Source organism: Rasamsonia byssochlamydoides, assembly GCF_041956645.1.
Source record: "Rasamsonia byssochlamydoides strain NRRL 3658 unplaced genomic scaffold VTN77scaffold_123, whole genome shotgun sequence".
In the NCBI taxonomy this organism is placed as follows: Eukaryota; Fungi; Ascomycota; class Eurotiomycetes; order Eurotiales; family Trichocomaceae; genus Rasamsonia; species Rasamsonia byssochlamydoides.
The window spans coordinates 1-25,698 of record NW_027192506.1 but is presented as its reverse complement, the minus strand read 5'-3'; the positions used below and the strand labels follow the sequence as shown (position 1 = coordinate 25,698).

Genomic DNA, 25,698 nt, shown 5'->3' with positions numbered 1-25,698 from the left:
AAATGAAAGCGTGCAGTGTTGAACACTGCAACAGATCACTCGCTTCTATCATTCCGTCCCATCTGGAAACCGGAAATTCCCAGACAACCCATAAAACTATCAACTTATAGAATCAGTTTGCTTTCCGAATCAAGCCGCTATCCTCGGTTACACGCTGCGCCCACTCACTGCAACCCGTTAGTCGTGATCTGTAGTCAGCTCGTCCAAAGATGGGTTAGCTAAACAAGGGAGAACTCACGTCCAGCTGCCGTCGTACAATCGCCTCTTCGCCGGGTCCCCATACTCTGCCACGGCCAGCGCGGTCTCAATGATGGCCGCTGTCACGCCGGTTCCACACGAGCTGATGATGGTCTTAGACGGATCCACCCCTTTCTGCTCAAAGACCTTCCGCAATTCCGATACGGGAAGAAAGGTCTTGGTTTCAGGGTCGAGGAGCTCTTGGAATGGAAGGCTCTTGGAACCAGGCATATGTCCAGACGGCAGACCAGGACGCGGCTCCTTTTCCGTGCCCGCCCAGCGGCCGTAGGATCGCGCATCCAAGATCTCCGTCTCGTCAGCTCCTTCCTTTCCATAATCTTTGGCAATCTCCTTCATTTCTGGGAAAAGGACGACTCGATCGGTTTCATACGACGGAACGGGGTAATTCGTCTTCTCTACGGGCTCCGGATCCCCAGACTCGGTCGGGAATCCTTGCTCAACCCATAACTTGTAGTTGTTCAGGACGTGGACATTGGGATGCCCAAAGACCCTCAGTGTCCATCCTACACGTGGTGCACTGAAGATTCCCAGCTCTTGGGTATCGTAAACCACCACCTCGTCGTCTCGGCGGATGCCCAGTTCGCTCATCGCCTCCGCAAAGCGCTCGCTCGTAGGCAACATGTGAGGGTAAGGAGAGTCATCATCCTTGATGGCGTCAAGATCGAAGAAGCGGGCATGCGGAATATGGCTCTTGCGGAAGACATCGATCCCTTTGCGTCCTTCGGGGTCATTTGGCATGAACCATGCCGCGCACAGAGGCACGACACGAGGTGCCGTTGAGATCTTGCTCGGGGGATATTTCTTCAGAGCATCATTGAGTTCCTGAGGAGTAACGAGATAGGACGAAAACGAGAGTTGGCGGTGCTGCTGCGACGCCATGGTGATGGCGCAGCGTCCCACTCGAGTCGGGAATAAAGAGGGTCTCAACGAGGAACGCACTGCTGCAAGAGCCATGGTTTTTGTGCAATTGGCTTTACAGCACTAATTGATACGACAATGAGCGGCCATGATGACGGATTGAAAAGACAGGAGAAGTATGTGCCTCATGCGGGGGCTGGGATAGGGAGATGCGGAGTGCTTCTTATCGCGCCATTTTAAGTTAGTTGGGTGAATCTAAAAACGCATAAACATCATTGATTCGACATGACCCATCTTCAATCAAGATTGCTGGTACCTCAAAACAAGATTTCGTCTCTGTCACTCTTCCGCTTTTGGTCATTTTCATTTCCTTTCTACTGTTTCGCTGTCTGATTCCCGCAACAATGAAGGTCACTATCAAGGAGTGGCATGCGGTCGCGTCGTGGCGCTGGGACATGCCCGAGGATGAGGTGTGCGGTATCTGTCGCGTTCAGTTCGATGGCACCTGTCCCACCTGCAAATTTCCCGGCGATGATTGCTCCCTGTGTATGTCTGGACAATTCCCTGTCATGTTTTTCTGACCAGGAGAAGCTAATGAGAGTGCGAAAAATTCTCGGTGCAGTGCTCGGAAAATGTGGCCATTCCTTCCACATGGTGCGGTCTCAGTCTCGATCTCGATCTTATTATTCTGGCCAAGCTCTAATTCTTGTCCTAATAGCATTGCCTTCTCACCTGGATCCAGCAGGAGACTTCCAAAGGGCTCTGCCCGATGTGCAGACAAAGTAAGTTTTCCTCCTGCTCTCTTCATGGCAGTCCTTTGCTCACTGGGTCATTCCAGAATTCGAATGGAAACAAAGCGACGCATGAGATTCTTTCTACAGAACCAAGTCCAACAGAACAGTTGCTGCTGATGATTATGAGATGTATATATGATACCCTTTGTGTGCATTCTGTATCTATTCTTTTTCTGTCTGTGTATTATAGAGAGACCCTTGTGCCAGGCGTTGGTGGTCATGTGACACTATCGATAAGCATGCTCGGACAGCTCCAACTTAGACGGGATGCTCTCCTTCCTTCATTCCAGCCATACCTATGTACACGCCCCTCTACATGGAACCAATTCCAACCATGTAGCCCTAGTAGCCGGAGATGTCTCTACCAAAACATCACACCCCTACCCTGTCGTCGTCATCTTCCTCCAAGCAGTCTCTGCGAGGTAACACGAGTTCACCGCGGCCGCGGACTATCGAGCGACGACTGTCGGAACAGCAGCAGCAGCAGCAGCAAACCGAGCATGCCACAGCTTCGCCGGACCCCGTGCAGACAGGGGGTCATTCAGGGCCGCTCGACGAGCAACAGGAAGATCTCGTGAACCCCTCGGGGCCCGGATTCAAGCCGTTCTTCACCCTCATCGAGGATGCGAATTCCTCCGAATACTACCACCCGACCGTCCACTACATCTTCTCGGACGATGATCCAGAGCTGGTGACGGAGGCAGCCTTGCGCGCATTGGAGACGGGCAATGAACCTCTGGGACGGCATCATCATCTGGAGCAAGGCGACCAAGGGTATGTGGAAGAGGGACCGGAGACGGGGCCCTCTGGCTCCAGGAAGCAATCATTACTGCCACCCCCGATTCCAGGAGTGAGGGAGCGCTACATCATCGTGGATTTGGAGCCATCTGTTCCGCAGCAACATGGGCACGGAGCCTCGTCAGCTCCGGATACCGCGACGCAGATCGCCACTGCGGCGGGTGCAGCGTCTATGTCCACTTCTCCTGCTCAGCAGCAGCAACCTCAACAACCAGGCCAAGCGTTCAGAATCGCCTCCGCTCACAGCCTCACGCCGGACTGGCAGGTGCTCAGCACCCAGCTCAGCCCCGCTCCTTCCTTTGACACTTTCAACAATCACCACAGCGGCGAGCCATCCTCTTCCCCTTCATCAAGCGGAGCTCTCATGCTCAAGATCGAGGGGACGTCCGGATTTCCCCGAGACATAGCACCCGCAAGGGGGGAGGACAACAAGGATCAGACTCTGGAGGAGATGATGGAGCAATTCGAGAAGCGGATGGGGGAATTGAGGCGCGTCATCGAAGCGGGAGGCGACTATCCCCCACGAAGACCGGGATTGAGCAGGGCAGGCGATACAGAGGACACGGGCCATGGTAGCGATAATAACGCTGCCGACATTAGAGAGAGGGGCGAGGAACAGACACACGATGAGGCCGTGGAACTTGCACCTGGAGGATCCCATCCACATCCAAAACAAGAGTAGGGAGTCCGCCCCAGCATGGACGAGACAAAGAAAAGGCACTCCGGATGGACACGACATCCTCATATCCTTACTATTTCTGCTTACGCCATCGATCATTGGATGATGAAACCCAATATGCATACTATATTTACTTCTATTCCATCTGGGCGTGTTATACTTTAACCGATTCAAGGAAAAATATAAAAATACCAGGCGTAGTCCCTACAAGAAAGAAAAAAAAAATCAGTTTGCACGCACACAATTTAATTAGTTGACGACCCAACTATCCCTGGAACCTTGAAGATATCATTCTTTCCTTTGAACGAACGCATCCGCCATCGACCAAAAAGAAAACAAGAAAGAAAAGAAAAAGAAAGACAGACAACTATCCCCGCACCGTAAAAACTCCCTTCCATTTCCGACAAAAAAAAAACAAAAATGAGACAGACCTCATCTATCCAACAAGGGTATCTTATCTATCTGTCCAAGCAGACACAGCCAGAGACAAACAAAACAAAACAAATCCCATGTTCAACCCCATTTTCAACAGTCAAGTAAAATGATATACATGCTCGAAACCTCTTCTATTCCTATCCAGACGAGGGCCGATTTCTCAACCGTCGTCCGTGGGTATTAGGTCCACCACCACAACTTGGGAGACTGAGTGGCATGACATTCTCCCTGCCTTCTGACAGCATTCCGGCCGCCGCCATCCGACGGGTGATAATCTTTTGAGGAAGTTTGCTTTCTGTGGTTGCTGTGGTGGAAGAAAGCTGTTGTTTCTTCAGAGGTGGCGGGGCCGGATCGTCATCATTTTTTTCTGTGGAGGAGATCTCGTTTTCAGAACTAGATCTCGATCCGGTCGATGATGATGCCGATAAGTCCGTCGGGCCAGCATTTGTGCTAGAGACAAGTGGTCTCGCGACGACGTTTATATCGACCTCCCTAAGTCCCGTGTTGGATGATGTGACTGCGGTGGTGGTAGGTTGGAGATTTCCTACCTCGTCAGCGTCATTGTATACCCGAGTTTTTGACGGCGATCCTAAAAGCGGCCCTGCTTCCTCTCCATCCAGTGGCGACAGAGGAGGAGTCTTCACCTGCCTCAGCTTTGCAATCAAAGTATCATGTGATTCAGTCCGCGGCAGCACGGTGGGATACTCATAGGTGGTCCTGGGTGGAGTGGTGCCGGTTGGCTTGTACTCGTTGAACGGTGCATTCTGGATGCTGGTTCGGAGTTCCGTGAGAGCTTCTCGAACATCTTCAGAGAATGGAGCTATGGATTCCTCTACGATATCATTGTGCCGGATTGCGTCGTCCTGGAAGGTACGAACACGGTTGTCGAGACCACTGAATTTGTCTTGCAGAGCCGCGTATGATCCACGAACACTCGTGGCCAGTTCTTTTAGATTGCCCAGATGTGCATCGTGATGAAGGCCATTTTGAGATCGTGCTTTCGTGACGAAATCGTCGAGAGCCTCCATCTGCGAAGCCATGCCTTGCATCTGAGCATCCACAATTCGGACGGTCTCCTGGTGGACAGACTCTGTCGCCTTTTGGATCGATGCATTACGCTCATCAAAAATCTGAAGATCGTTAGCACGTCATCAAGATAGCTGTTGGCATGCACAAATCTTACAGTCCAATCGTTCTGCATCCTATTCTTGATAGTGTCCCTAGAACTGGTCACCTCCTCGATGAGTTGGTCCTCTTTGCGGTTCCACTCGTCCATCCGCTCCTGGTACGTGCGGCTGGCTTGCTCCAGCGTCTCACCGGAAGACGCCATGTCTGATCTGATAGAGTCGACTCGACTCTTTAGACGAGCAGCCTGTTTCTGTCCGGAATCTTCTAGTAATAGCTTGATCTGGGAGAGAAGATCCGCACGGTCAGCCTCAGCGTTTTCGCGTTCCTCTTCCAGGGCCTGCTGCAATCTGGACGAAGCTGCTTGGTTGGCTTCGATAACCCGACGATTTGCTTCCTGGAGCTGTGATCGCAACTCGTTCACTTCGGCTTTTTGTGCTTCGAGATGTTCCGTCATCTTCTCAAACAAGGCTTTCAAGTCTCGCCCAAGAGAAGTATAGGAGGAATGGAGCTGTATCAATCAGTACTGGCCTGCCTCGATTAAGCCATGGGCTAGCTTACCTCAGTGTGAAAGTCGGTCAATTCACTAATAACCTCCTTAGATATCCGCGCCGCTGCTGCTGATAGACCGTTCAGGCCCTCGCCTACTTTCTCTTTGACATCCTCCCGCAGGACCTTAATTTCTTCAAGAACCCCGTTCATCTCATCGTGCGCCTTGGAGGTTTGCTCGGTCGCTCTAGCTTCTGCCTCATCCAATCGCGATGTATATTCGTTTAGCTCAGCCTGGCGGGACTGCACATGATTGACCTCCGATGCAACAAAGTGGTTGATCTTCGTATATAAATCTGCAATTAGACTTGAGTGCTGCGACTGAAACGCCTCCACTCTGGCGTCAACCAGCTTTGTCACGTCGATGACCTCTGCCGTCGAGGCTTCCCAAGTTTCGCGATTCAAATTATGAAGATCAGATTTGCGGCGCAGCTTCGAGTGTAAGCCGTTCACGTGTTCCACAGTCTGGTCCAACTTTGACAGCAGTTCCCTCCCGATGCCATAAAGTTGCTCTTCCGTGTCCTGGTGGGCTTTACGTAACATCTCCTCTTGTTCGAGCTGGCGTTTCGTATCTCGCAGGACGATCTCTGTCTTCTCTAGCACGTCGTTTGTTTCATCCAGTGCGGCGCGAGTCTCCTCGTTGTCTTTCTTCAAGTTGTTGAAGTTGCTCGTCAGGGTGAAAAGCTCCTGCACTTTGTTCCGGAGACTGGCCTCCATGGTCTCGATTTTTGCTCTCAGCTCCTCATTGACAATTCTGCGTGACTCGCTCTCGACTGTCATCTCTTCGTATGCCTCAGTCGAAAGGTAGACACCATTTCGATGCCTTGTGGCGATGAGATCGCTCTTCAGCCTTTCGATCTCAGAGGTGAATTCACGAAGGAGAGTCTTCTTCGACATAGTGGAGTTAATCTGCGGCTTATTGCGGATGTTCTTGGCCCTGAAGGCATAGTCCAAGGTTGAAATGGTCTCTTCTAGATTACTTCGGGCAGGTGATATCGTGGCGATGATGCAGGTCTTTGTCTGTCCTCCCAAAGAATCTTGGAGCAATCGTGTGAGTTTTGACTCTCTGCTCGAGTTAGTGAACATCTTAGATACACTCCAAGCGGCACTGCATACCTGTAAGGAATATGAGAACTCTTGTCCACCAGGGCGTTAATCACTCGCCCCAATGTCAGCAAACTCCTATTGATAAGGCCTGCTTCGGCAGCGCGTTTATTATCTGCTCCGCTTCGCTGAATGTTTTCACTACCCGCAAGGTCGACTAGATTCAGTTTGCCAGAACTGATATATTCCTCGCCCGACTCGGTGGTTCGTTTCACGTATGTCGTGATGGTGAAGATGGTGTGGCTTCGCGAACTTAAATCGTTGCACTTGGTCGCAGCAACCTGGCGTCGGTGGCTCCCAGTCTGCAGCAGCTTGATTCCGGCCGAGGCGGACTCGATGTAGGTTTCCTCCATGCCCTGCACTAACGTGCTGCCGGTCTGGCCTTTCTTGGACTCGTTCTCAAATATTTTCAATTTGGAATTCTCTTCCGGTGAGAGAAGGTCGCGCAGTTCCTCGTTATACAGTTCTATAAAAGAACATTTCACGGTGTATTCTTTCTCTTCCAGCCTTTGAAAGAGTGCATAAAGCACGCGGGGAATTATGCCTGCATTGTCTGAGAGAATTCCTAAAGTATCCGTCATGTCTCCTGACATTGTATATGTCTTTCCCGTCCCGGTCTGGCCGTACGCAAAGATGGTACAGTTGTACCCAGAAAGCATCTAGCAAGCCATGATTAGTCAAACGCTGCGAAGGAGTATGCTTGCGACTGAAAAAAAATACCTCGTTCAGCATGGGTACCACAACATCCTCAAAGATAATTGCTTGGTCCGCCGCGGGAGAGAAAACTTTATCGAAGTGGTAGGTCTTGTTGCTCACGGCATTGGGTCCCATGGACAGTTCTACGCTCTTCCCTCTGACACCCTCTGTTGAGACAACAACGCCACTGTTTTCTTTGATCTCGCGCTCATTCCGCCCTCGACAGCGGACCACAACGTGGATATTGGTGTCTTCAGCTGTCGTGGGATCATACTCTCTCTCTTTCCGCTTGGAACCGGCAGTAGACTGCGCGCTCGGGGATCTCTGCACACGCGATAGGTTGGTGTTCGCAGGCTTCAAGGCCTCAGCAGGTGACTCTGTGCGGTCGGCCATCGCAGAGGCTACCCGCCGTGAAGGCTGGCGGATCGCGGTCCTTCTCGTCGCCTGCCCGGAGGTAGGCCGTTGCTGGCCTGCCATGACGCGACGGCAGCGTTGTAAATAGTTGTCTTGTGGACGAGTCTTCGTTTCTGACTGTAACTCAAAGAGAAAGGTATGACAAATACCAAAAATTCAACTCCACAGAGTCCAACCCAGGACAATAGTCAAGTTGGCGGTGGGGGTGGACCCTTGAAAGCGTACCTACAGCAGGGAGTCGAACGGGGTTGTGCAACTTGTGTTTGGGGCGGATGAACAAGGGAAAAGGTAAACAAAGCGTTCGTGCACCTTCCGGGAAGGCGGTGAGGAGAGCGGGCAGAATCGCGGGCGTCATCAGGCCCCCTCACATGATCGATCACCCGCGGCATGACTGCATCAGAGCATTACATGGATTAATACCAGAAGGAAGTATCAGGTTTCTCCTCCTTCGTTCTTGATTCTGACGGTGCATATGTCGTCTTGGCTGCATTCCATCGGCTCATCGTCGACTTGGAAGTTCACCGCTCCGTCATGAGCAGGTAGCCTAAACCCGCATCCGCGATGTCGACCGCCAGGATGCCCGCAGCAGCCCAGGTCTTCCCTGGAAAGGGCCTGGGCTTTTTGAGCAAGTCTCCATCATGATCTTGAATTCTTCGTTGGAAGGGTCTGCTAACTGAGCCGGTTTACTGCACAGCCCTGGGAAGCTCGCTTCATAACGTTCTTAGTCGTCTAAAGTCACATCCCCATACGTATCCCGCAATCGATGTCGCCTATTCTTCCACTGATCCGCTGCATGAACCTGTCATTATACACCTACCCTCGAACGGGCTGCGTCTTCGGTTCGATGGTCCCGATCAGAGACTGCGTCTGATCGAAGTCTTAGATTTTTCAAGAATCCCGCTTGTATACAAGAACCATGAAGTCGTCAAGAGCGTGAAACCCCAAGAGCAGCCTACCTCCCATGCTGGGCCCAGCTTTCGTCACGTCTACAATCGTTTGTTTGGACCTTCCTACCCAGGAGAGTATATTCCGCCCACGGATCACTCCCCGTATGGGACTTACGTTTTGTCATACCCTGGCGTCGCCTTCTCCTTTCCCTTACAACACTCAGCATGGTCAGACCAATGTGACTTCGTGGCATTGCTCTCATCCTCCGCAGCAGGCCCGGCAACATCCATGGCCATTTTCCAAGGCTCTTCATGGTCTGAAGCACGCAATCGCCTGTTCACAGCCGCTCCACACTATCCACGCTCTCCAGCGTTAATCGGAAAGGGCAGAGACGCTGTTCCGGACGAGATAGAAGAGATTAGGGTTCTAGGGGCGGGCAAAATAGAACTCCTGCGACGATCTAGCCCGCCATTCTTGATCACGCTCTCTGAAACAACTCCGCAGGATCTGATTGCAGAGTTGGGTCCACCTGACGCTATATACCGCAAGAACGACCGCCGCATATCAATTCATGGCGCTGCCGGGGTCGCGTGTCCGCGCCGGACGAGTCCCTCTCCAGGTCTTGGTATGGATACTCCGGATACCGATCAGTCGTCGAATAACAGCATCACGGAGGATTCGGACGATGAGATTTCTCCCGCCGCTGATGTTGACCCGTCATCTCTGCCCAATGAATGTTTCTTCAACTACTTCCACCACGGCTTCGACGCCTTCATTTCCTACCCCACCACGCCAGGCCCTGCATTTCCAGGATCCGATCTTCCAGACCCGTCGCCTCCAACTTCCTCATCTCACTTGACTGTCACCAAACTCATCGTCCACGGCAATGTCCCGGGATCGTACCCTTTTAACCGCCATCGGCGGAGCCGCTGGAAGATTCTGCTGGATTCTTCGGGCGACTGTCTGACATCCGAAACGCACTATGATGAGGTCTCCCGGCGGCTCAAGGAAGTATGGAAAGGTTCTTACTCGAGCGCCGCGGAGGAAAGGGCCCTCCAGCGCGGGATGGTGCTCAACAGAGGTTGGGGAGACAGTCCAGAAAGCAGCGTCGAATTCCTTGGTGGTTGGGAAGACAGTGCAGGAAGGCATCGGTCATCATCAGCTGGTCAAGATGGCGGCCAGGGATTAGGCAATACGGAGCTGTTTGGATTTCCCGGACTGCTGTTTGAGGTGTTGAAGAACGGGGCAGTCAGCTGCATGACGGTCTATTAGTGATGGGTTGATTGGAATTCTAGGATTCTTGGAGTGTGGTTATCTTTTCCTTTGGATTAATGATTCGTCGATACACATCATGGGTTATAGTTTTGATGCCACCATCTGAATGGAAATTCTTTCTGATACGCGGAGGCGTAATTTATTACTGTATTGGCCTTACCGATTGAACCAATTTTTGACCATTGTTGTACCGTGTGATCGGTAATATCGCGTAACCTTACCCGCGCCATGCATTTTCTCGGAGCATCTCAAAAACCGTCACATTCAGCACTGCACAGAGGACCACTCCCTCAATTCGAGCAACACACGAGCCAGAGGCAGGATATGCTGCAGCGGTAGCATGCCGGAACTGCCGCAGTCGCTCACGCGGTCCTGGTCGTCGACACTCAAGCTACCGCGGTCGACGTTTCCGGCTCGTGTGTCCCTGGCCGATCAGGCGAAATACTTACAACGATGTACTGACGACCTGTACGCATGGCAGCGCCGCACGAGGCCTGCACACGGAACCTTTGTCCTTCACGATGGCCCCCCTTATGCCAATGGCGACCTCCACGTCGGACACGCGTTGAACAAGATTCTCAAGGACATCATATGCCGCGTACAGTTGGCGCGGGGAAGAAGGGTCAATTATGTGCCGGGGTGGGATTGCCATGGGCTGCCCATTGAGCTCAAAGCGCTGCAGGCGCAGAAAGAGTTGAGTGAGCTGAAAGGTACAGCAGGTGCTGCGGTGATCCGGAAAGCTGCGCGAGAGCTGGCGGAAAGAACAGTTGCGCAACAAATGAAGGGTTTCCGCGGCTGGGCTGTCATGGGAGATTGGGAGGGTCATTGGAAGACGATGGACAAGGGCTTCGAGATGAAGCAACTGGGGGTGTTTCGGGAGATGGTGGACAGAGGTCTGATATACCGGAGGTTCAAGCCTGTCTACTGGTCGCCCTCAACGGGCACAGCTCTCGCAGAGGCAGAACTGGAATACAAGGACGATCATGTGTCGACTGCAGCGCTCGTTAAGTTCCCGCTGCTGACTGCTCCATCGCAATTGAAAGATAACCCGTTGGTGGATCTTTCAAACCTCAGCGCTGTTATCTGGACCACTACTCCCTGGACGCTTCCTGCCAATGCTGCTATTGCGGTTAGCGACTCGCTCGAGTACATGGTTGTCCACTCAGACAGACACGGCCAGCTGCTCATCGCGAAAGCTCGTTTGGAATATCTCCAGGGAATGTTGAAAGAGGAACTTCCTGTTCTTGTGCCATCCATTCTGGGTTCTGAACTACGGGATCAAACGACTTACAGGCCCCTGTTCCAACGACCGGGCGTTGACGGACAGCCGATCATTGCTGCAGATTTTGTTACTGCAGATTCTGGGTCTGGACTGGTCCATTGCGCTCCCGGTCATGGCATGGAGGACTACGAGGTCTGTCTTGCTCACGGAATTCCCGCATACGCTCCAGTCAACGATGAGGGCAGGTTCACGGACAAGGCAATGCCTAGTGACCCAGCTAGACTAAGTGGGAAGAGTGTCCTGGAAGATGGAAACGCTGCTGTTCTGGAGTATATTGAATCGGAGGGCTGGCTGCTTACCAAGCATCAATACCAACACAAGTATCCTTATGACTGGCGATCCAAGCGCCCCATCATTATCCGTGCTACCGAACAATGGTTTGCGGATGTGGCCGATATCCGTGAAGCTGCCGTGGCCGCATTAGAGGATGTGCGCTTCATTCCCTCTTCTGGCAAACAGCGATTAGAAAGTTTTGTGAAGAACCGGAGTGAGTGGTGCATCTCTCGTCAACGCGCCTGGGGTGTCCCTATTCCTGCCCTTTACCATCGCGGGACAGGTGAGGCGGTCTTGACAAAAGAGAGCGTGTCGCATATCATGGGCGTGATCGAGGAGCGCGGTATTGATGCCTGGTGGACGGACGACCCAGATGATCCAGCATGGATACCTGCTTCACTCCAACAGTCTTCTTCCACGGGTTACCGACGGGGCACCGATACTATGGACGTGTGGTTTGACAGTGGGACCAGTTGGACCCAGGTAGAGGATGCGTCTCCTGGAAGTGACCGTCCTGCAGATGTCTATCTTGAAGGAACGGATCAGCACCGAGGCTGGTTCCAATCGGGGCTCCTGACGTTTATTGCGCACCAGCTCGCTTCAGACAAGACCAGCACGCCGAAGGCGCCGTTCAAGCATCTTATTACCCATGGGTTTACTCTAGACCAAGATGCGCGCAAGATGAGCAAGTCCATTGGCAACGTCATCCACCCGGATGCCATCATGGATGGAACCCTTCTTCCTCCTCTGAAACAGAAGAAAGGCAAAGGCAAGAAGCAAGTGGAATCCACTGGCCCAGTCTATGATGCTCTCGGGCCGGATGCACTTCGCCTCTGGGTTGCAAGCAGCGATTACACTCGGGACGTGGTGATCGGGCAGCAGGTGCTCCAGACGATCAACACTAGCCTGCATAAGTACCGCGTGACATTCAAGCTCCTGCTGGGTGCCTTGGCAGACTTTGATGCGAGCAAGGTTCGTCCGTACCAGGAACTCCACAAAATCGATCGTCTCGCACTATTGCACCTGGCGAATCTGGCCGACACGTGCCGGAACGCCTGTGATAATTTCGAGTTCTACAGAGCCGTCAACGCCCTGAACCGATGGGCAAATCTTGAATTCTCGGCGTTCTACATGGAAACTATTAAGGACCGGCTCTACACGGAAGCTGAAGATAGCCCGAGCAGGCGGGCGGCGCAGACGACTCTCTTCCATATCTTGAATTACTTGCAGGAGGTGTTAGCCCCCATTACTCCTATGCTCGTTGAGGAGTCCTGGGAACACACTCCTGCTGTGATCAAAGATCAATGTGAACATCCTCTGAGACGCATCGCAGCTGTGCCTCCCTCTGAATGGCACAACAGCGCTCTCGAAAAGGATTTCCTTGATCTAATGGCCGTCAATTCCGTGGTCAAGGCCGTGCAAGAAAATGCTCGGTCTAAGAAAGAAATGGGCTCGTCGCTGCAGTCATTTATTCACATCTGGGTTTCCGAGAAGTCTGTTAACGAGTCCGTCTTTCACCAGTACCTCGATGAACTGCCCGACCTCTTCGTCGTCTCCTCAGTGACGCTCAGCGCGCAGGGAGAACCGGGACCTGCGAACATGTCCAAGGCGAAATGGAGCTATACCGAAGACTTCGAGCTACCAAATGGACAAAAGGGGGCCGTCAGTGTTTACGCACCCCTGGACTCGAAATGTCCCCGGTGCTGGAGATATGTGGTGCCCGAGCCGGCGCCGAATGAAGACACGCTCTGTGAGCGGTGTGAGGACGTAGTCCGCGCACTTGATGCCTCTACACCTGCTTCTCCAAGCTCTGACACTACGCCAGTCAACTAGTCGCGACGCTCGAGTATATATGCCCTCATGTCAGTTATATCTCCCCTGTACTATAGACTGTACGATACCATGGAATATTAGGATCTGTTTTTTCTTTTCGTGTCCTGCTCGATACACAGCCTGCCTGGGAAACCCGAGGCAAAAGAGGCCATTATTACTAAGGATCGAATTGAATCCATTCTGTCACTGTTGTGTCCGCAAATCCCGACCAATAATGAGTGTAGCTGGATCGCTTCGCCATCCAGTCCGAGAAAGAACATCATGGCAAAGCACAATGTCAGATTGATTGTACTGAGCAAAGCAAGGCGGAGACATGAATACACATTTGCCTCCCAAACTGGAATATTTTCTCTGCATATTGAGCACACTCATCGTATAGCAGGTGTACTGTCGCAATTGTAGCCTTATCGCCTCGCCAGTGACAGGCTGGCAGCTGCCTGGTTAATTTACCTTTCCAGATCACGGCTTTCTCCATTCCAACACGTCAACGGCGTAACGATGACGACAATGATGAATCTTTTTACGACAGCAGCCTGAGCAGGCACTCTTCATTTGTTTGCTGACAAAGCGAGTGTGGCCTCTCAGCAGGTTTCGAGGAGTCAATAATCACCGTCGATCGATAAAGCAAAGGGCATGATCCTGAGGTGTGAGAGTGTCTTACCGATTCCCCATGGCCTGAAAGTTGAACTGCTTAGTTGGAATCGGAATAAACCTGCCTACTCTCCCTCAATACCAACAATTTCCAATAAGTAGGGCTCTTCTTGTGCTTTGAGGAGCCAATCCAGTGGGAGGAGAGGTTCCACAGGCGAACCAAAGTTGCTTTTTTCCACGCGAAGGTTTGTTGCGAGTGTCATACAGTGCATGTCGTCATCGAGGATTAGAGATGAGCACAGGAGGTAGGTTCTATTTAACCATTCATAGGAAGCTATGCAGTTCTATCGCACCTGCCGCAAGCAGAAAACGATAATATCATCTTACCCGCACAATACCAATACTTCATAATTTGTTTCTACGGCTGCTAAGCGACAATCAGTTCTTTGCAAACTCACAAACGCCCGTCTTGTGATAGAGAAGAACTAGAAAGAAAGGGACAGCAATAGCAACAATGATCAGTCACACCGCGGTGGTTCCGCCCCCTATTCCTACAAGCACTGTTGGGCCCGTTCCTACTGTGATTCCCGGGGATACGCCTGTCTTCCAGCATATTCATGACGCGGGAAAGCGCACGTTGTGGTAAGCTTCGAATGTCATCCCGTGGCAATCAAAGAGCTCATACAAATCCTCTTGCAGGGTCGTGGTCGTGCTCATGGGAATCTCTTCCCTCTGCTTCTATGTCCTGGCTTCCCGGGTCCAAGTGGTACGTTCGAAGCTCTAGTAAAACAAGATAGCAAAACTAATTCTGCGGCTTTCAGCACAAACGCCTATTCCACATCCTGACTTCCCTGATTACGACCATCTCCTTCCTCGCCTACCTGGCCATGGCCACGGGGGATGGCATCGCCTGGAAGTACGCCTGTACGCATGAATATCACCGCCATGTTCCCGACACGAAGCAGGAGTATTTGCGTCAGGTGTTCTGGGCTCGTTACGTCAACTGGATTCTGACGAACCCGCTCATCATCATCAATCTCGCACTTGTGTCTGGCATGAATGGTGCCAGCCTCCTCGTTGCCATCTCTGCGGACCTGATCATGTTCGTCTCCGGTCTCATCGCCACCTTTGCGCGCCACGAACGCCTCTGGGTCTGGTACACCATCAGCTGCATTAGCTACCTGACCGTCATTTACCAGGTCGGGTTCAATGGCAGCCGCGCCAGCACCCAGCGGAACCAGCAGACGCAGAGGTTCTTTGGCTCGTTTTCGGGGGCGACCTTACTTGTGATGGCACTATATCCCATGTGCGTATCTACATCATGGCCTTTCTTCAGACGTGCTGGATTTTTTTCCATGCTTGCTGACGCAATCCTTAGCATCCTTGCGGCATCGCCTCTCGCTCACAGACTCACTCTGGACTCCGAGACCATCGTTTGGGCGATCCTCGACATCCTGACTCAAGCAGTTTTCGGATTCTGGCTTCTGCTCACACACGACAGCAGGGAAGCATGGTAGGTTCACCCGATTCCCTCCATTTTCGCCCTGCTAGATTAGAGAGATACCCTACTGACAGCGATTCTAGTCCACTGTACGTGGATGGTTTCTGGGCTCATGGTCATTGTAACGAGGGTGCAATTCGCGTTGGTGAGCCCGAGGGAGCTTAAATGTTAAGCCAGTACCTCGTCTGCGGTGCTTTTCAGATCTTGCAACTAGCTGGATATGAGAAAGATCATAATTTACTCTCCAGCATCGTATTTAGGGGAAGCTGCTGTGGAAACAGGTAACCAGGGGACGTGCACGTGCAAACCGTGAATGATCAAATTGCACAATTGATGACGTACTCTAGAGAAATTCCTTTCACCTTTTGCATTACTGGAGGACAAGTCACGGTCAATTATGATCAATTACAGGTATGTGGACGAGCGGGGACCAAAATGTTGCTGATATTTTTATATAAAATTTAAATCTACTATTACATGCCTGTCCTTTGTAACGGAGTTCAGTGGAATGAAAATCATCGATTATGAAAGGAGAACCTTCTCTTTTTCTAGGTAAAAAAAAATGAGAATAGCTAGTGCTGAATCATTATGTCATTCCCATGCTCGATAAAATCATTGCCTATATCGAACACATCTACGCGCCACATCAAAGTTGACCTTCACCCAGGGAGGGTCCACAAGGTTCGCAAACAGTTAACTGCGCGAGGCTACACTGGCCTTGGGTACGATCTGGAATTCTGAAGTTCTTCCTGATTTTATTTGAACATGAATACCTAACTTCTAAAATCTTAAACCCTGTCTCGGTTACCTATGACCGTTTTCACCTTCGTCAGTCACCCTTACCATCCATAAAGACAAAAGTATATTCTTCCGGGGCCTTACTATAAGGATGATTAAGCATAAGTGCCAATGCCTATACTAGGATTTGACTATGGCCCTAGCAAAAACTCCATGAAAGTGTCCTAGGGAAAGGGGGGGGGGGGGGGGGGAAAAACCCAAAAAAATTTGTTTGAGGGGGGGGGGGGGGGGGGGGGGGAGAGAAATCCACAATACTATGATTGCAAGAGGTGTGGGCGTGAGGAGGAGAATTATTGGAACCTCTACTCGGAAAAGAAGCCCACAAAGTATTGATCAAAGGAAGAAGAAAAAGAAGAAGCAAAGGAAAGAGTTGTCTACTGCCTTGAATCTGTGGAGTTGTGAAACCCCATTTCTTTACAGCCGAATTTGCAAGTCCCATGGGCATGGAGAAGGAAAAACCAAGTCGGTGAGAAAGTTGTTATGTGAAGCTGAAGAGGCATAACCGTCACTGAGCAGAGTTAGAAAGGGAAGAAAGCCAGTTTTTGTTTTTTTTTGTGAGCCTTGTTGGCCTATAAAAAGGTTCGTTTTGTAAGAGTTCAACGCCTAGTCTGGAGAGTTGCCTGCTTAGGCAGTCAGTCTGGTTTCACGGGTTCAATCAAAGGGGGGTGTGTGCGTTCTAGTCTCTAGTAAAAAAAAAACATTGATCATCTTGATTGCTTCCATTGACAGGAAGCCATGCCCAGCTATCAAGGATATTATGGCCCAAAAAAGAGGTAAGCATGAGGCTCTTGATTGATCAGAAGAAGCCACCAGTTGCCACCTAATCTAAGGTTTAGGTGCACCGTGGCAGATCCTGCCCTAACCATCTACTATTTAAAAGACTGGTTTTCATTATATATATGGGATGAAAAAGCAATGGAGGAGTGCATCATAATGATATGCACTAATCGACACGAGAGGTAGGACCTTGACCCCCTACTGTTTTACTATCTAGAAAAATGTAAAAAAGGACAGCTGGGCCGAGTGCGTCTAAAGTAGCTGCTATGTTAGGCATTTTTCCTTTTCTACATTTTACTTAGAAAAACGGCACCTTGGCCTAGTGGTTAAGGCGACACACTCGAAAATTTAAGAGATGTGTTCCCTTCGGGGGCGCAAGTTTTATTTTTTTGAAATTTTTGGAGTGCTTAACAGCAACTCGAGAGGGGGAGATTGCCCTTGCAGTTATCTGTTTGTGTTCACGAAATCTTCCTATTATCAATCGTTAACAGAATCAATTTCATTGAAACTTGATTGAACGCGTGCAAAACTGTCGTCAACCCAATGCAACAGGTCACAACAGGAAGAGTATTGATTTTTTTTCCGATGCCGAAAACCCGGCGAGGACTTGCACTCGGAACCATTCATTCTCTTTTTGTACTCTAATAGTAGAGACTTCGCTTTTCTGGAGTACGATAAGGAGGAGTATAAGGGGATCCGAGCGGCAGTGAAGCAAGCAAGCGGAGATTACCCGTCACGTGGGAGAGGATACCATTCAGGGATTATTCCTAGGATACAAGTTACAATCAACAACCCTCGTAACATCCCAATGTCATCCAGATATCAGTGACCAACACCGTTCTGTTGTCCTTGAAACGTTTTCATATTCGTAAAAAGACTCGTATTAATTATCCACCTGGTCGATTGCAGTCGAGTATGATGGCAAGTGAATCGAAGAATCATGTGTCGCTTCACTTGCCGAACACGCTGATGCGTTTCTTCTTCTGCTTTTTCTTGTCGGCGTTTTCCCCTTCATCCCCGTTATTGGCAATACCAGCATCTTCTGCACCGTCCATAGGTTTCTTCCCCTTGTCATCTTTCTGGTGATAGAGGCGTTCTGCAACCTTTTTGCCGCCCTTCAGCTGGACCAGCTTGAGCTGCTGTTTGAGATTCACGAAAACCCCAGTCCTGGGTCGTTCGTGCTGTTTGGGAACTGGCTTCGGGAACTCGATTGTGACTCTTCCTGCCATGGTCTTGGGGAGGTGGAAGCCCGCATCGATGCAGTCGTTGAAAGTGATCTTGCTGAGACGCTCGGCGTCGAACCAGAAGTGGAAGGGAAATGCGTCGACGACAAAGCCCCTCAGGGTCAGGTTGACTATCGAGAGCTGCCAGACGGTCGGTCCCATCATGCTGGCGCGCAGCTTTGCCTTCTCCATGGCTCTGTTGTCGAGGTACTCTCCCTCGCCGAGGCCTTCGTGGAGTGTTCCGTTACCATTGCCACTGCAGAAGAAGGTGAGGAGATGTTAGCATGAGTTTTCACACCAACCAGACGGTCGGATATTTCTTCTATCCTTGTTGAGGAATGCCTGGAAGAGGGGCGGAGAAAGTTTTGGTTCGTGTTCAGTTGATACTCACAAATCATCCCAATGTTCACTAGCTCTCGCGCGAGGGGTCCAATCATCCTTGATCACCGGCCACGCCCGCTTCAAGTGATCAGCAATTCGCGGTTCCAGCGCCATTTCAAGAACGAGAGTTTCAAGGTCGTGGTTGAGCCAGGCAGCCTGCCAGATGTATTTCTGGTACGACTGCATCATGCCAGTCAGCTTGAGAACGCGCAGGTTGCGGAACGAGCAGAGGGGCTTGAGCTCCTCGATGTTGAGCATGTCTTCCTCGTCGTCACTTGCGTCGAGTGGAATAGGCCAGAAAAGGTCAATCCAGAGCTCTGGCTGCTCGGCATTCAGCTCCATCCAGGCCGAGCCTCCCTTGAATTCGAAGATTGGGTTTTGCAAGGTTCCTGGTTCGGCCTGGGCTTTGGTGCCCGGCAGCGAGGTCTTGCGTTTCATCATGCTGGTACTTGGGAGCATGGACTGGATGATGGCGTCACCTCTGAGAAAGACGTTGGTCGAGAATGGAAAGGGAGAAGGTGACAGCGGGGGCGAACGAGGGTGTCCCTTGGTGCCAAAAGAGAGGACGCGTCTGATAAACATCTGCCTCTGGGGCGGGTCCTCTGATGAGCTGACGCTTGAGAGGTAGTGCCAGTCGCCCGAAATGGAACGGCGGCGCCTGTGTAGTTTTGCCCTGGGCACGTCCGTCTCGCTTTTGACGCGTTTCAGCGGTTTGATGGATTTGATATCGGTCAGACTCTTCAGGCGCATCAAGACCCCGGCGCTTCTCGGGCTTTCATCTGCATCGAGAACAAACGTCTAGTTAGCAAGTTTCTTTTTCCTAATATGTTGCCCCAGTCTCCCCTCCTGAATATGCTTATACTGACCAGCAAAAGGATCCGTTTCAAGGAAAGCCATCTTTGCCTTCTTTTCTTCCCATTCCTTTCTGATCTTCTCCTTCTCCTGCTCCTCCACCTGCTGCTTCTTCCTGAGTTCATGCTGCATCCTCCAAAACGCAGCTCCCATCAGCGGCGGCTCCTCAGGCCAAGGGTTCTCCATTTTTTTTGCGTTTTGTTTTGATGTCTACACACCACGAAGGAGAGCTTGCATGAGGTTGTCAGACACGTTTGTGTGAGTCGGTCAGGATCCACGAGAGAGATGAAGGAGGAGCAGAAAAATCATAGCCAGCGTGTCTGTTGTTGTGGCCTTGTTGATATCGTCACTGTCAGACCCGCTTAGACTGCTCGGCGAAAGGGGGTTTTATCACTTCCTTTCATGGCCCTTCTCGGCGAGGAGCCTGTGGTTTGAGCATGATATACACATCTCGTGAGCATGTTCCATGCTTTTGGGTTTGGCATGAAAGAGCTGGACAGAGGAAGCTATTATTAGACTTCTTTGACCTAGTTCTAAGTTCTGGACTGGGGCAGGCTCTTTATCTATGGAACTGACATTGTCCTTTTTTTTTTTACTCTCCCAGCTACAGCTCACAAAGGATCACAATTTGAACGTGGAGATAGATGGGTGGTTGTTCAGTACACTATTGCTTCATACTGCGCATATCACTTACCACCGCCATCCATCTTGGAGGACACATGCTCTGGTCCAATCATTATGCTTCTTACTACACTACCTACGTCCATGATCATTGAACTTGATTGACATGAGTCCTGCTTACTGGGTAACACAGAACTCGATCGAGCAGAGCAGAGCAGCAATGCTTACAAAAAAACATCATTCTCCCTTCTTCCACTATTACTGATGAAAATATTTGACTGCTATGTGTATGCATGCTCTTCTAGCATCCATTATAAACTCCGTCCTTATCGAAGCGAGATTGCCGGCATATACTGCCACCTATATGTATACAGCTAGTTACGTCAGCCCTTGAAGATGTCTTCGCAGTGCCACTGCACTCCGACCAAACTGGCAAGAGACTATCTAAGAGGGGATTCGAACAGCCTCCTCGACAGTACAGTACAAGGGAGAAGGCTTGAGGACTTTGTGTTCGTTTGTTTCCTATAGCCATCTCATGTGATGTACAGTACATAATATTTGGTGTATTGATAGGTACCTGGGTAGGTAGCTTGATCAGTACCTGCCGAGCGGGTAGAATAAAACTAACCTAACCTTACGGATCTTTGTCTCGGGACAGAGATCGATCCAAAAATAGTATTTATATAAATAGGCAGGCAAAATGGATGATTTTGGATCAGATTTCAATTTTCTGGCTTCATGCTACATAGCCTAGCATACGCATAAACCATAGTAGAAGTCATTTTTATCTCTGATCCCCCCGGAAAGAAAGAAAACAAGTTTTAGGAATGATGCAAACAGGTCATGCTCCAGCCATTATAAAAAAAAGACAAAGCCATTTCCCCCACAGCTTAATATCTCTTTCCTTCGCGCAGGACGTCAGCATACTCCTCCAACGGGCTCCGGATGAGCTTGGTCTCCTTCCACAAGTTGGGGGTCAGGAAGCCGTAGGTGTTGCCGACAGCCATGAAGGTGGCCTTGAGCGTGTTCTCAAGGGTCTTGGTCGAACCGGAAGAGGAAGTGTAGGCGTCCTGGACACCGGCGAGCTGAAGAAGACGCTTCACAGCGGGAGAGGCAACGAGACCAGTACCACGGGGGGCAGGGATCAGCTGCAACAGGATCAGTACCCATAAACAACCACCAAAAATTCGATGCGAAAGAGACATACTCTGACAGTGACGGAACCACACTTTCCACTCTGCTTGGTGGGCAGCGAGTGAGGCTCACCGAGGTTGGTACCCCAGTAACCCCTCCGGATGGGCAGAACGCTCAGCTTGGCAATGATAATGGCAGCACGGATAGCAGTTGCGACTTCCTTGGAAGTCTTAATTCCCAGACCGACGTGACCCTCACCGTCACCAATGATAACGATGGCCTTGAAACGGGTACGCTGACCGGCACGGGTCTGCTTCTGCACAGGTTTGATCTGTTGAATGGACCATCAGCACCTGAATTCCTTCACATTCCAATGCCTCTTCCGATTTGCAATTTCTCGTTCCTCCCACATTGTCCATCCATCGCATTCTTCAAAATCTGTCCGTACCTTCATGACCTCATCCTTGAGCTTGGGCAGGAACCAGTCGACAATCTGGTACTCCTTGACGGGCAAAGAGTGCAGGTAGATCTGCTCCATGCTCTGGATCTTTCCAGCCTTCACGAGACGGCCCAGCTTCGTGACGGGCTGCCATTCCTTCTCCTCGCTCTTTGCGCCGCCGCGACGGCCACGACGACCACGGCCGCGGCCTCGGTCACCACCACGGTCGCCGCGCGAACCGAATCCTCCACGACCACGAGGAGCGTCAGCCATGATTACTAGATCTGGCGATTGAAGACGGAAGAAGGACGGCGGGAAGGAAGTGGTGTCGTTGAGGGGTTGTCGACGTCGAGGTTGTCCTCTCGCTATAGAGGGTGTGACTTGCCGCGGCGCACTAGGAAATTTCCCTTGGGGTGGGCTAAGCGAGCGGGCAACCCTAAGTTGCCCTACACCCTAAGACCTAATCTGACCTAATCAGGCCCCGTAAAAGGGGTGCCGTCGCTGGTCAGGTGACTCCGCTGCCGCTCACGTGGGTACACAAGGCGCGCTTCGCGGTGAACCTAATTGGGCAATCTCGCCAATTGTTTCACCAAAGCTCCCCATCTCTGATCGGCAGAATCCTAGATTGGCAACTCCGCTTGGAGTCGGGTCAGGGCTAACAATGTAATTATCAGCGGCAGAATGCGCGAACTGGCATCATGGCAATAGCTCCTGTTTCTTACATTATTCTTCCATCTTCAGATTATACGAGCAATTGCTCTACCTCCCTCCCTTTTCAATAACTAGTCATACATCACAATGTTGCGGTGGTGCGTCCTGTGTTGGTCAAGATCTCTGGGACAATAATGGGAGCTAATCTCTGGCCAGGTACCAAGCAAAGCTGGCCGCCCGGCCACTGCTCACTTCGAGCGTTACGACGGCGGTAGGTTCCTTGCGCATGTCTTCTAGATTTCCCGTCTGTCTTTCTGACCTTCATCAGGCACTGTTTGGAGCTGGTGATGTTCTTGCTCAGCAGCTTGTCGACCGAAAAGGCTTTGACAAGCACGATTACGCCCGGACAGCCCGCATGATCCTGTACGGAGGAGGTATGCTCATTTCCTTCGTCCTTTTGCATAATATTTTGTCTAACTTCTCTCTTTTAGCAATCTTCGGACCTGCTGCCACAAGCTGGTATGGCTTCCTCCAGCGCAACATAGTCCTGAGGAGTACCAGTGCCACCATCGTCGCTCGTGTCGCTGCCGATCAAGCCATCTTTACGCCCATGCACCTCTTCTGCTTTCTGTCTTCCATGTCTATCCTGGAAGGCAATGATCCGGTCGAAAAGCTGGAAAAGTCTTTTTGGCCAACTTACAAGGCCAACCTGACACTGTGGCCGGCGGTGCAATTGGCCAATTTCTCAATTGTGCCTTTGGAACATCGGGTCCTGGTGGTCAATCTTGTCAGCTTGGGTAAGTCAGGTCTACATCCGCCTCATCATGTCGGGTGGACGTTCGTAAGCTACGGTCTGCTAACGTTGCTATTTTATAGGCTGGAATTGTTTCCTGAGCTTGGTTAACAGCAAGAAGTGAATCATCTTATCGAGATCTGTGTTGTCTTTTATTCTTTTAGATTTTTGGGCACATAGACGGGGCCTTGGTTTGGGTGGGCTTATCGACGCATGGGGAATACAGATGGCTACTTGGCTTGTGTATGTTCCTTTATAATTTACTGTTTGGTGATGTATGACTATTTTCTGCCAAACCAACAATTAATTTCTCCTAATCGAATGTCATAAATTCCTATCCATGTGCTGTGCTGCACAGACTACAAATGTCGTGAATGCAGTGGAGTAATACTGTAATGGTTGATTACGTAGGTAGGCTAGTGCGGGTCGCAGGCGGGACCAGTCGCGAACCTGATGCTGCAAATCGAGGTGTGTGGCTAAAAACAGAAAAGTTGCTCTTGGATCTGTGACATCTCCAGACCACCAAATCTTCACTTCTTCGCTTCAGAGACAGCACAAACCTCCGTAACCACTGAGAGCCTGACCTTCATCTGCCTGGAGCAGAGATAGCTGTTGCCACCAGCTAATTCACCCTTTCCTCTTATTCACTGAAGAACAGCCTGTGGTTGGCTCTTTCCGCAGACTTCGCCGCAAAATAAAAATCTCCCACCCAGTGACTTCGCTTCGACATTCGCCTCAACATCTTGGCACACCCTCTCTTGCACGAAAGCCACCGTTCTTGTGATAACCACCTCTGATACGTTTTCACCTCATCTCACATATCCTCGTTCATCATGGCTGATGCCACTGAGAACGGCAACCCGCCTGTGCAGGACGAAAACACTGCTCCCGACGCTGCGCAGCAGAACGAACAGGAACACGAACAGAATGGTGAAAAGAAAGACACAAATGGCGACAACAATGACAACATTATCACTGTCTTCCACGACCCAGAGAACTTCAACGTCAAGCACCCTTTGATGCATGAGTGGACACTGTGGTTCACGAAGCCTCCCAGCGGCAAGGTGAGAATTTTGTGTGCGTCGTTATTATTACCAGTTTGCTGACAGTTTGGCGATAGGGTGACAACTGGAACGATCTCCTCAAGGAAGTCGTCACATTCAGTTCGGTAGAGGAGTTCTGGGGCATCTACGTAAGTGCTCATCATCCTTCCACCAGTACTTCTCAGCCTTTGCTAACTAACATGCGCAGAATAATATCACTCCAACCTCTGAGCTTGGTCTGAAAGCCGACTACCACCTCTTTAAGAAGGGCATCCGACCGGAGTGGGAGGACCAGCAAAACAAACACGGTGGAAAATGGTCGTACTCGTTTAAAGACAAGCGGTCGGTGCCTATCGACGACCTTTGGTTGCACGCTCAGCTGGCGGCTATCGGCGAGACGCTCGAGAACGATGATGACAACGAAGTCATGGGTGTCGTGGTTAACGTTCGCAAGGGTTTCTACCGTATCGGTCTGTGGACCCGGACTGTGGGCAAGAGCATCCCTGGTGACAAGAACGGCGAGGGCCGCTCAGCCGCGAAGGGCAAGGAGGTTTTGGAGAATATTGGACGGAGATTCAAGGAGGTTCTGCGGCTGAAGGATACGGATGTTGTTGAGTTCTCCGGCCACACCGACAGTGCGCACAGCGGCAGCACGAGGGCAAAGGCCAAATACACTGTCTAAGCGTGTTTGCTGCACGCACATCTTCAACTCGGAGAAAGAATTGGTGGATTGAGGACGACTACGGATCGACAAGGGGGAAAACGGAATGATGAATACCATGAATGAGGGATGATCGCCGGGGAGAAGGCGAATCATCTCGACGTTGAATTTTCCTATCTGGGCACTGGCTTCGCCACGAGTCCTGCATCGGTGGGTTATCACTTTTTTACGGCCAGAGCATGTATGTTATGTTGCATTTCATTTACGAACTTGATACGCGCGGAACTGCTTGATGTCTCTTGTCTTTCTCCTTTTCTTTCTTTTTTTTTCTTTTTTTCCTTTCAGCGACCTCGTTATATTTTGGTTGGCATGACTGTGGCTATTTTATTTGGCCATTGATCCGTTAAACAAGAAATATGATTAAAAAAAAACGAAACAAAACAAGCCAAAGCTTCATTCCGGTAGCCTGTAGATACGTCTAATGCTAGGAATGTCTACATCTACATAGTTATGATTGATAAACGATCTCGCCTGACGCTTGTCAGGGACCAAATCCTTGGCCTCTTATAGTTACACCTACTTACTTGCCCAAGCTGAATGTGACGAGCAGGGCAGCATTCTTAGCTGCATAATTCCAATTCTTATTCTCAATCACTTTCCTCTCCTCTCCTCTCCTCTCCTCTACCCTCCTCTCCCTCACTTCCTTCTTTTCCCCTCGTCTACGGAGTACTGCTAGCAGCTCTTCTTCCATTCACTGAGCCAATTGCCGATTGCCGGACTGAGACGGATGTCATGGGTAGCGAGCAAGAAATATTGAGTATGTAGGTATTTAAGAATCAAGAGCGAGTAGTAGCTAGTTGCAAGGGTGCATACAAATACAAATAAATAGTGCATGAGTTTCTAGCAAGGTTCTTTTCTTAAAATATAGCATAGTATCTATAGATAGGTAGAGATATCCGTCTTCCCCCCCCC

General features: G+C 50.7%; 13 protein-coding genes across 13 annotated transcripts; 7 read left to right on the top strand and 6 right to left on the bottom strand.

Annotated features, from left to right (window-relative positions):
* Nucleotides 1-112: 112 nt before the first annotated feature.
* On the bottom strand, nt 113-1,212 carry VTN77DRAFT_1363 (uncharacterized protein; the record flags this gene model as incomplete). The annotated part of the gene is made up of 2 exons (XM_069417086.1): nt 113-167; nt 239-1,212. The coding sequence occupies 2 exons, from the start codon at nt 1,210-1,212 to the stop codon at nt 113-115; spliced, it is 1,029 nt and encodes a 342-aa protein (XP_069272964.1).
* Nucleotides 1,213-1,520: 308 nt separating this feature from the next.
* Nucleotides 1,521-1,983, top strand: VTN77DRAFT_1362 (uncharacterized protein; the record flags this gene model as incomplete). The annotated part of the gene is made up of 4 exons (XM_069417085.1): nt 1,521-1,662; nt 1,739-1,770; nt 1,835-1,898; nt 1,955-1,983. 4 exons carry the CDS (start codon nt 1,521-1,523, stop codon nt 1,981-1,983), a joined length of 267 nt encoding a protein of 88 aa, XP_069272963.1.
* Nucleotides 1,984-2,265: 282 nt separating this feature from the next.
* On the top strand, nt 2,266-3,390 carry VTN77DRAFT_1361 (uncharacterized protein; the record flags this gene model as incomplete). The annotated part of the gene is made up of 1 exon (XM_069417084.1): nt 2,266-3,390. The coding sequence occupies one exon, from the start codon at nt 2,266-2,268 to the stop codon at nt 3,388-3,390; it is 1,125 nt and encodes a 374-aa protein (XP_069272962.1).
* A 569-nt stretch (nt 3,391-3,959) lies between these two features.
* VTN77DRAFT_1360 (uncharacterized protein) lies at nt 3,960-7,773 on the bottom strand (the record flags this gene model as incomplete). The annotated part of the gene is made up of 5 exons (XM_069417083.1): nt 3,960-4,952; nt 5,006-5,458; nt 5,509-6,562; nt 6,613-7,259; nt 7,321-7,773. The coding sequence occupies 5 exons, from the start codon at nt 7,771-7,773 to the stop codon at nt 3,960-3,962; spliced, it is 3,600 nt and encodes a 1,199-aa protein (XP_069272961.1).
* Nucleotides 7,774-8,271: 498 nt separating this feature from the next.
* On the top strand, nt 8,272-9,870 carry VTN77DRAFT_1359 (uncharacterized protein; the record flags this gene model as incomplete). The annotated part of the gene is made up of 2 exons (XM_069417081.1): nt 8,272-8,335; nt 8,405-9,870. The coding sequence occupies 2 exons, from the start codon at nt 8,272-8,274 to the stop codon at nt 9,868-9,870; spliced, it is 1,530 nt and encodes a 509-aa protein (XP_069272960.1).
* Nucleotides 9,871-10,213: 343 nt separating this feature from the next.
* On the top strand, nt 10,214-13,261 carry VTN77DRAFT_1358 (uncharacterized protein; the record flags this gene model as incomplete). Its single annotated transcript, XM_069417080.1, has 1 exon — nt 10,214-13,261. The coding sequence occupies one exon, from the start codon at nt 10,214-10,216 to the stop codon at nt 13,259-13,261; it is 3,048 nt and encodes a 1,015-aa protein (XP_069272959.1).
* Nucleotides 13,262-14,366: 1,105 nt separating this feature from the next.
* On the top strand, nt 14,367-15,369 carry VTN77DRAFT_1357 (uncharacterized protein; the record flags this gene model as incomplete). The annotated part of the gene is made up of 4 exons (XM_069417079.1): nt 14,367-14,494; nt 14,552-14,618; nt 14,674-15,158; nt 15,231-15,369. The coding sequence occupies 4 exons, from the start codon at nt 14,367-14,369 to the stop codon at nt 15,367-15,369; spliced, it is 819 nt and encodes a 272-aa protein (XP_069272958.1).
* A 2,509-nt stretch (nt 15,370-17,878) lies between these two features.
* On the bottom strand, nt 17,879-18,343 carry VTN77DRAFT_1356 (uncharacterized protein; the record flags this gene model as incomplete). The annotated part of the gene is made up of 1 exon (XM_069417078.1): nt 17,879-18,343. One exon carries the CDS (start codon nt 18,341-18,343, stop codon nt 17,879-17,881), a length of 465 nt encoding a protein of 154 aa, XP_069272957.1.
* A 195-nt stretch (nt 18,344-18,538) lies between these two features.
* On the bottom strand, nt 18,539-19,282 carry VTN77DRAFT_1355 (uncharacterized protein; the record flags this gene model as incomplete). Its single annotated transcript, XM_069417077.1, has 1 exon — nt 18,539-19,282. The coding sequence occupies one exon, from the start codon at nt 19,280-19,282 to the stop codon at nt 18,539-18,541; it is 744 nt and encodes a 247-aa protein (XP_069272956.1).
* Nucleotides 19,283-20,895: 1,613 nt separating this feature from the next.
* VTN77DRAFT_1354 (40S ribosomal protein uS5) lies at nt 20,896-21,851 on the bottom strand (the record flags this gene model as incomplete). Its single annotated transcript, XM_069417076.1, has 3 exons — nt 20,896-21,153; nt 21,213-21,470; nt 21,588-21,851. The coding sequence occupies 3 exons, from the start codon at nt 21,849-21,851 to the stop codon at nt 20,896-20,898; spliced, it is 780 nt and encodes a 259-aa protein (XP_069272955.1).
* Nucleotides 21,852-22,376: 525 nt separating this feature from the next.
* Nucleotides 22,377-23,146, top strand: VTN77DRAFT_1353 (uncharacterized protein; the record flags this gene model as incomplete). The annotated part of the gene is made up of 5 exons (XM_069417075.1): nt 22,377-22,387; nt 22,446-22,500; nt 22,558-22,663; nt 22,721-23,026; nt 23,106-23,146. 5 exons carry the CDS (start codon nt 22,377-22,379, stop codon nt 23,144-23,146), a joined length of 519 nt encoding a protein of 172 aa, XP_069272954.1.
* A 709-nt stretch (nt 23,147-23,855) lies between these two features.
* Nucleotides 23,856-24,747, top strand: VTN77DRAFT_1352 (uncharacterized protein; the record flags this gene model as incomplete). Its single annotated transcript, XM_069417074.1, has 3 exons — nt 23,856-24,086; nt 24,143-24,214; nt 24,274-24,747. The coding sequence occupies 3 exons, from the start codon at nt 23,856-23,858 to the stop codon at nt 24,745-24,747; spliced, it is 777 nt and encodes a 258-aa protein (XP_069272953.1).
* Nucleotides 24,748-24,805: 58 nt separating this feature from the next.
* On the bottom strand, nt 24,806-25,477 carry VTN77DRAFT_1351 (uncharacterized protein; the record flags this gene model as incomplete). The annotated part of the gene is made up of 2 exons (XM_069417073.1): nt 24,806-24,947; nt 25,311-25,477. The coding sequence occupies 2 exons, from the start codon at nt 25,475-25,477 to the stop codon at nt 24,806-24,808; spliced, it is 309 nt and encodes a 102-aa protein (XP_069272952.1).
* Nucleotides 25,478-25,698: the final 221 nt, after the last annotated feature.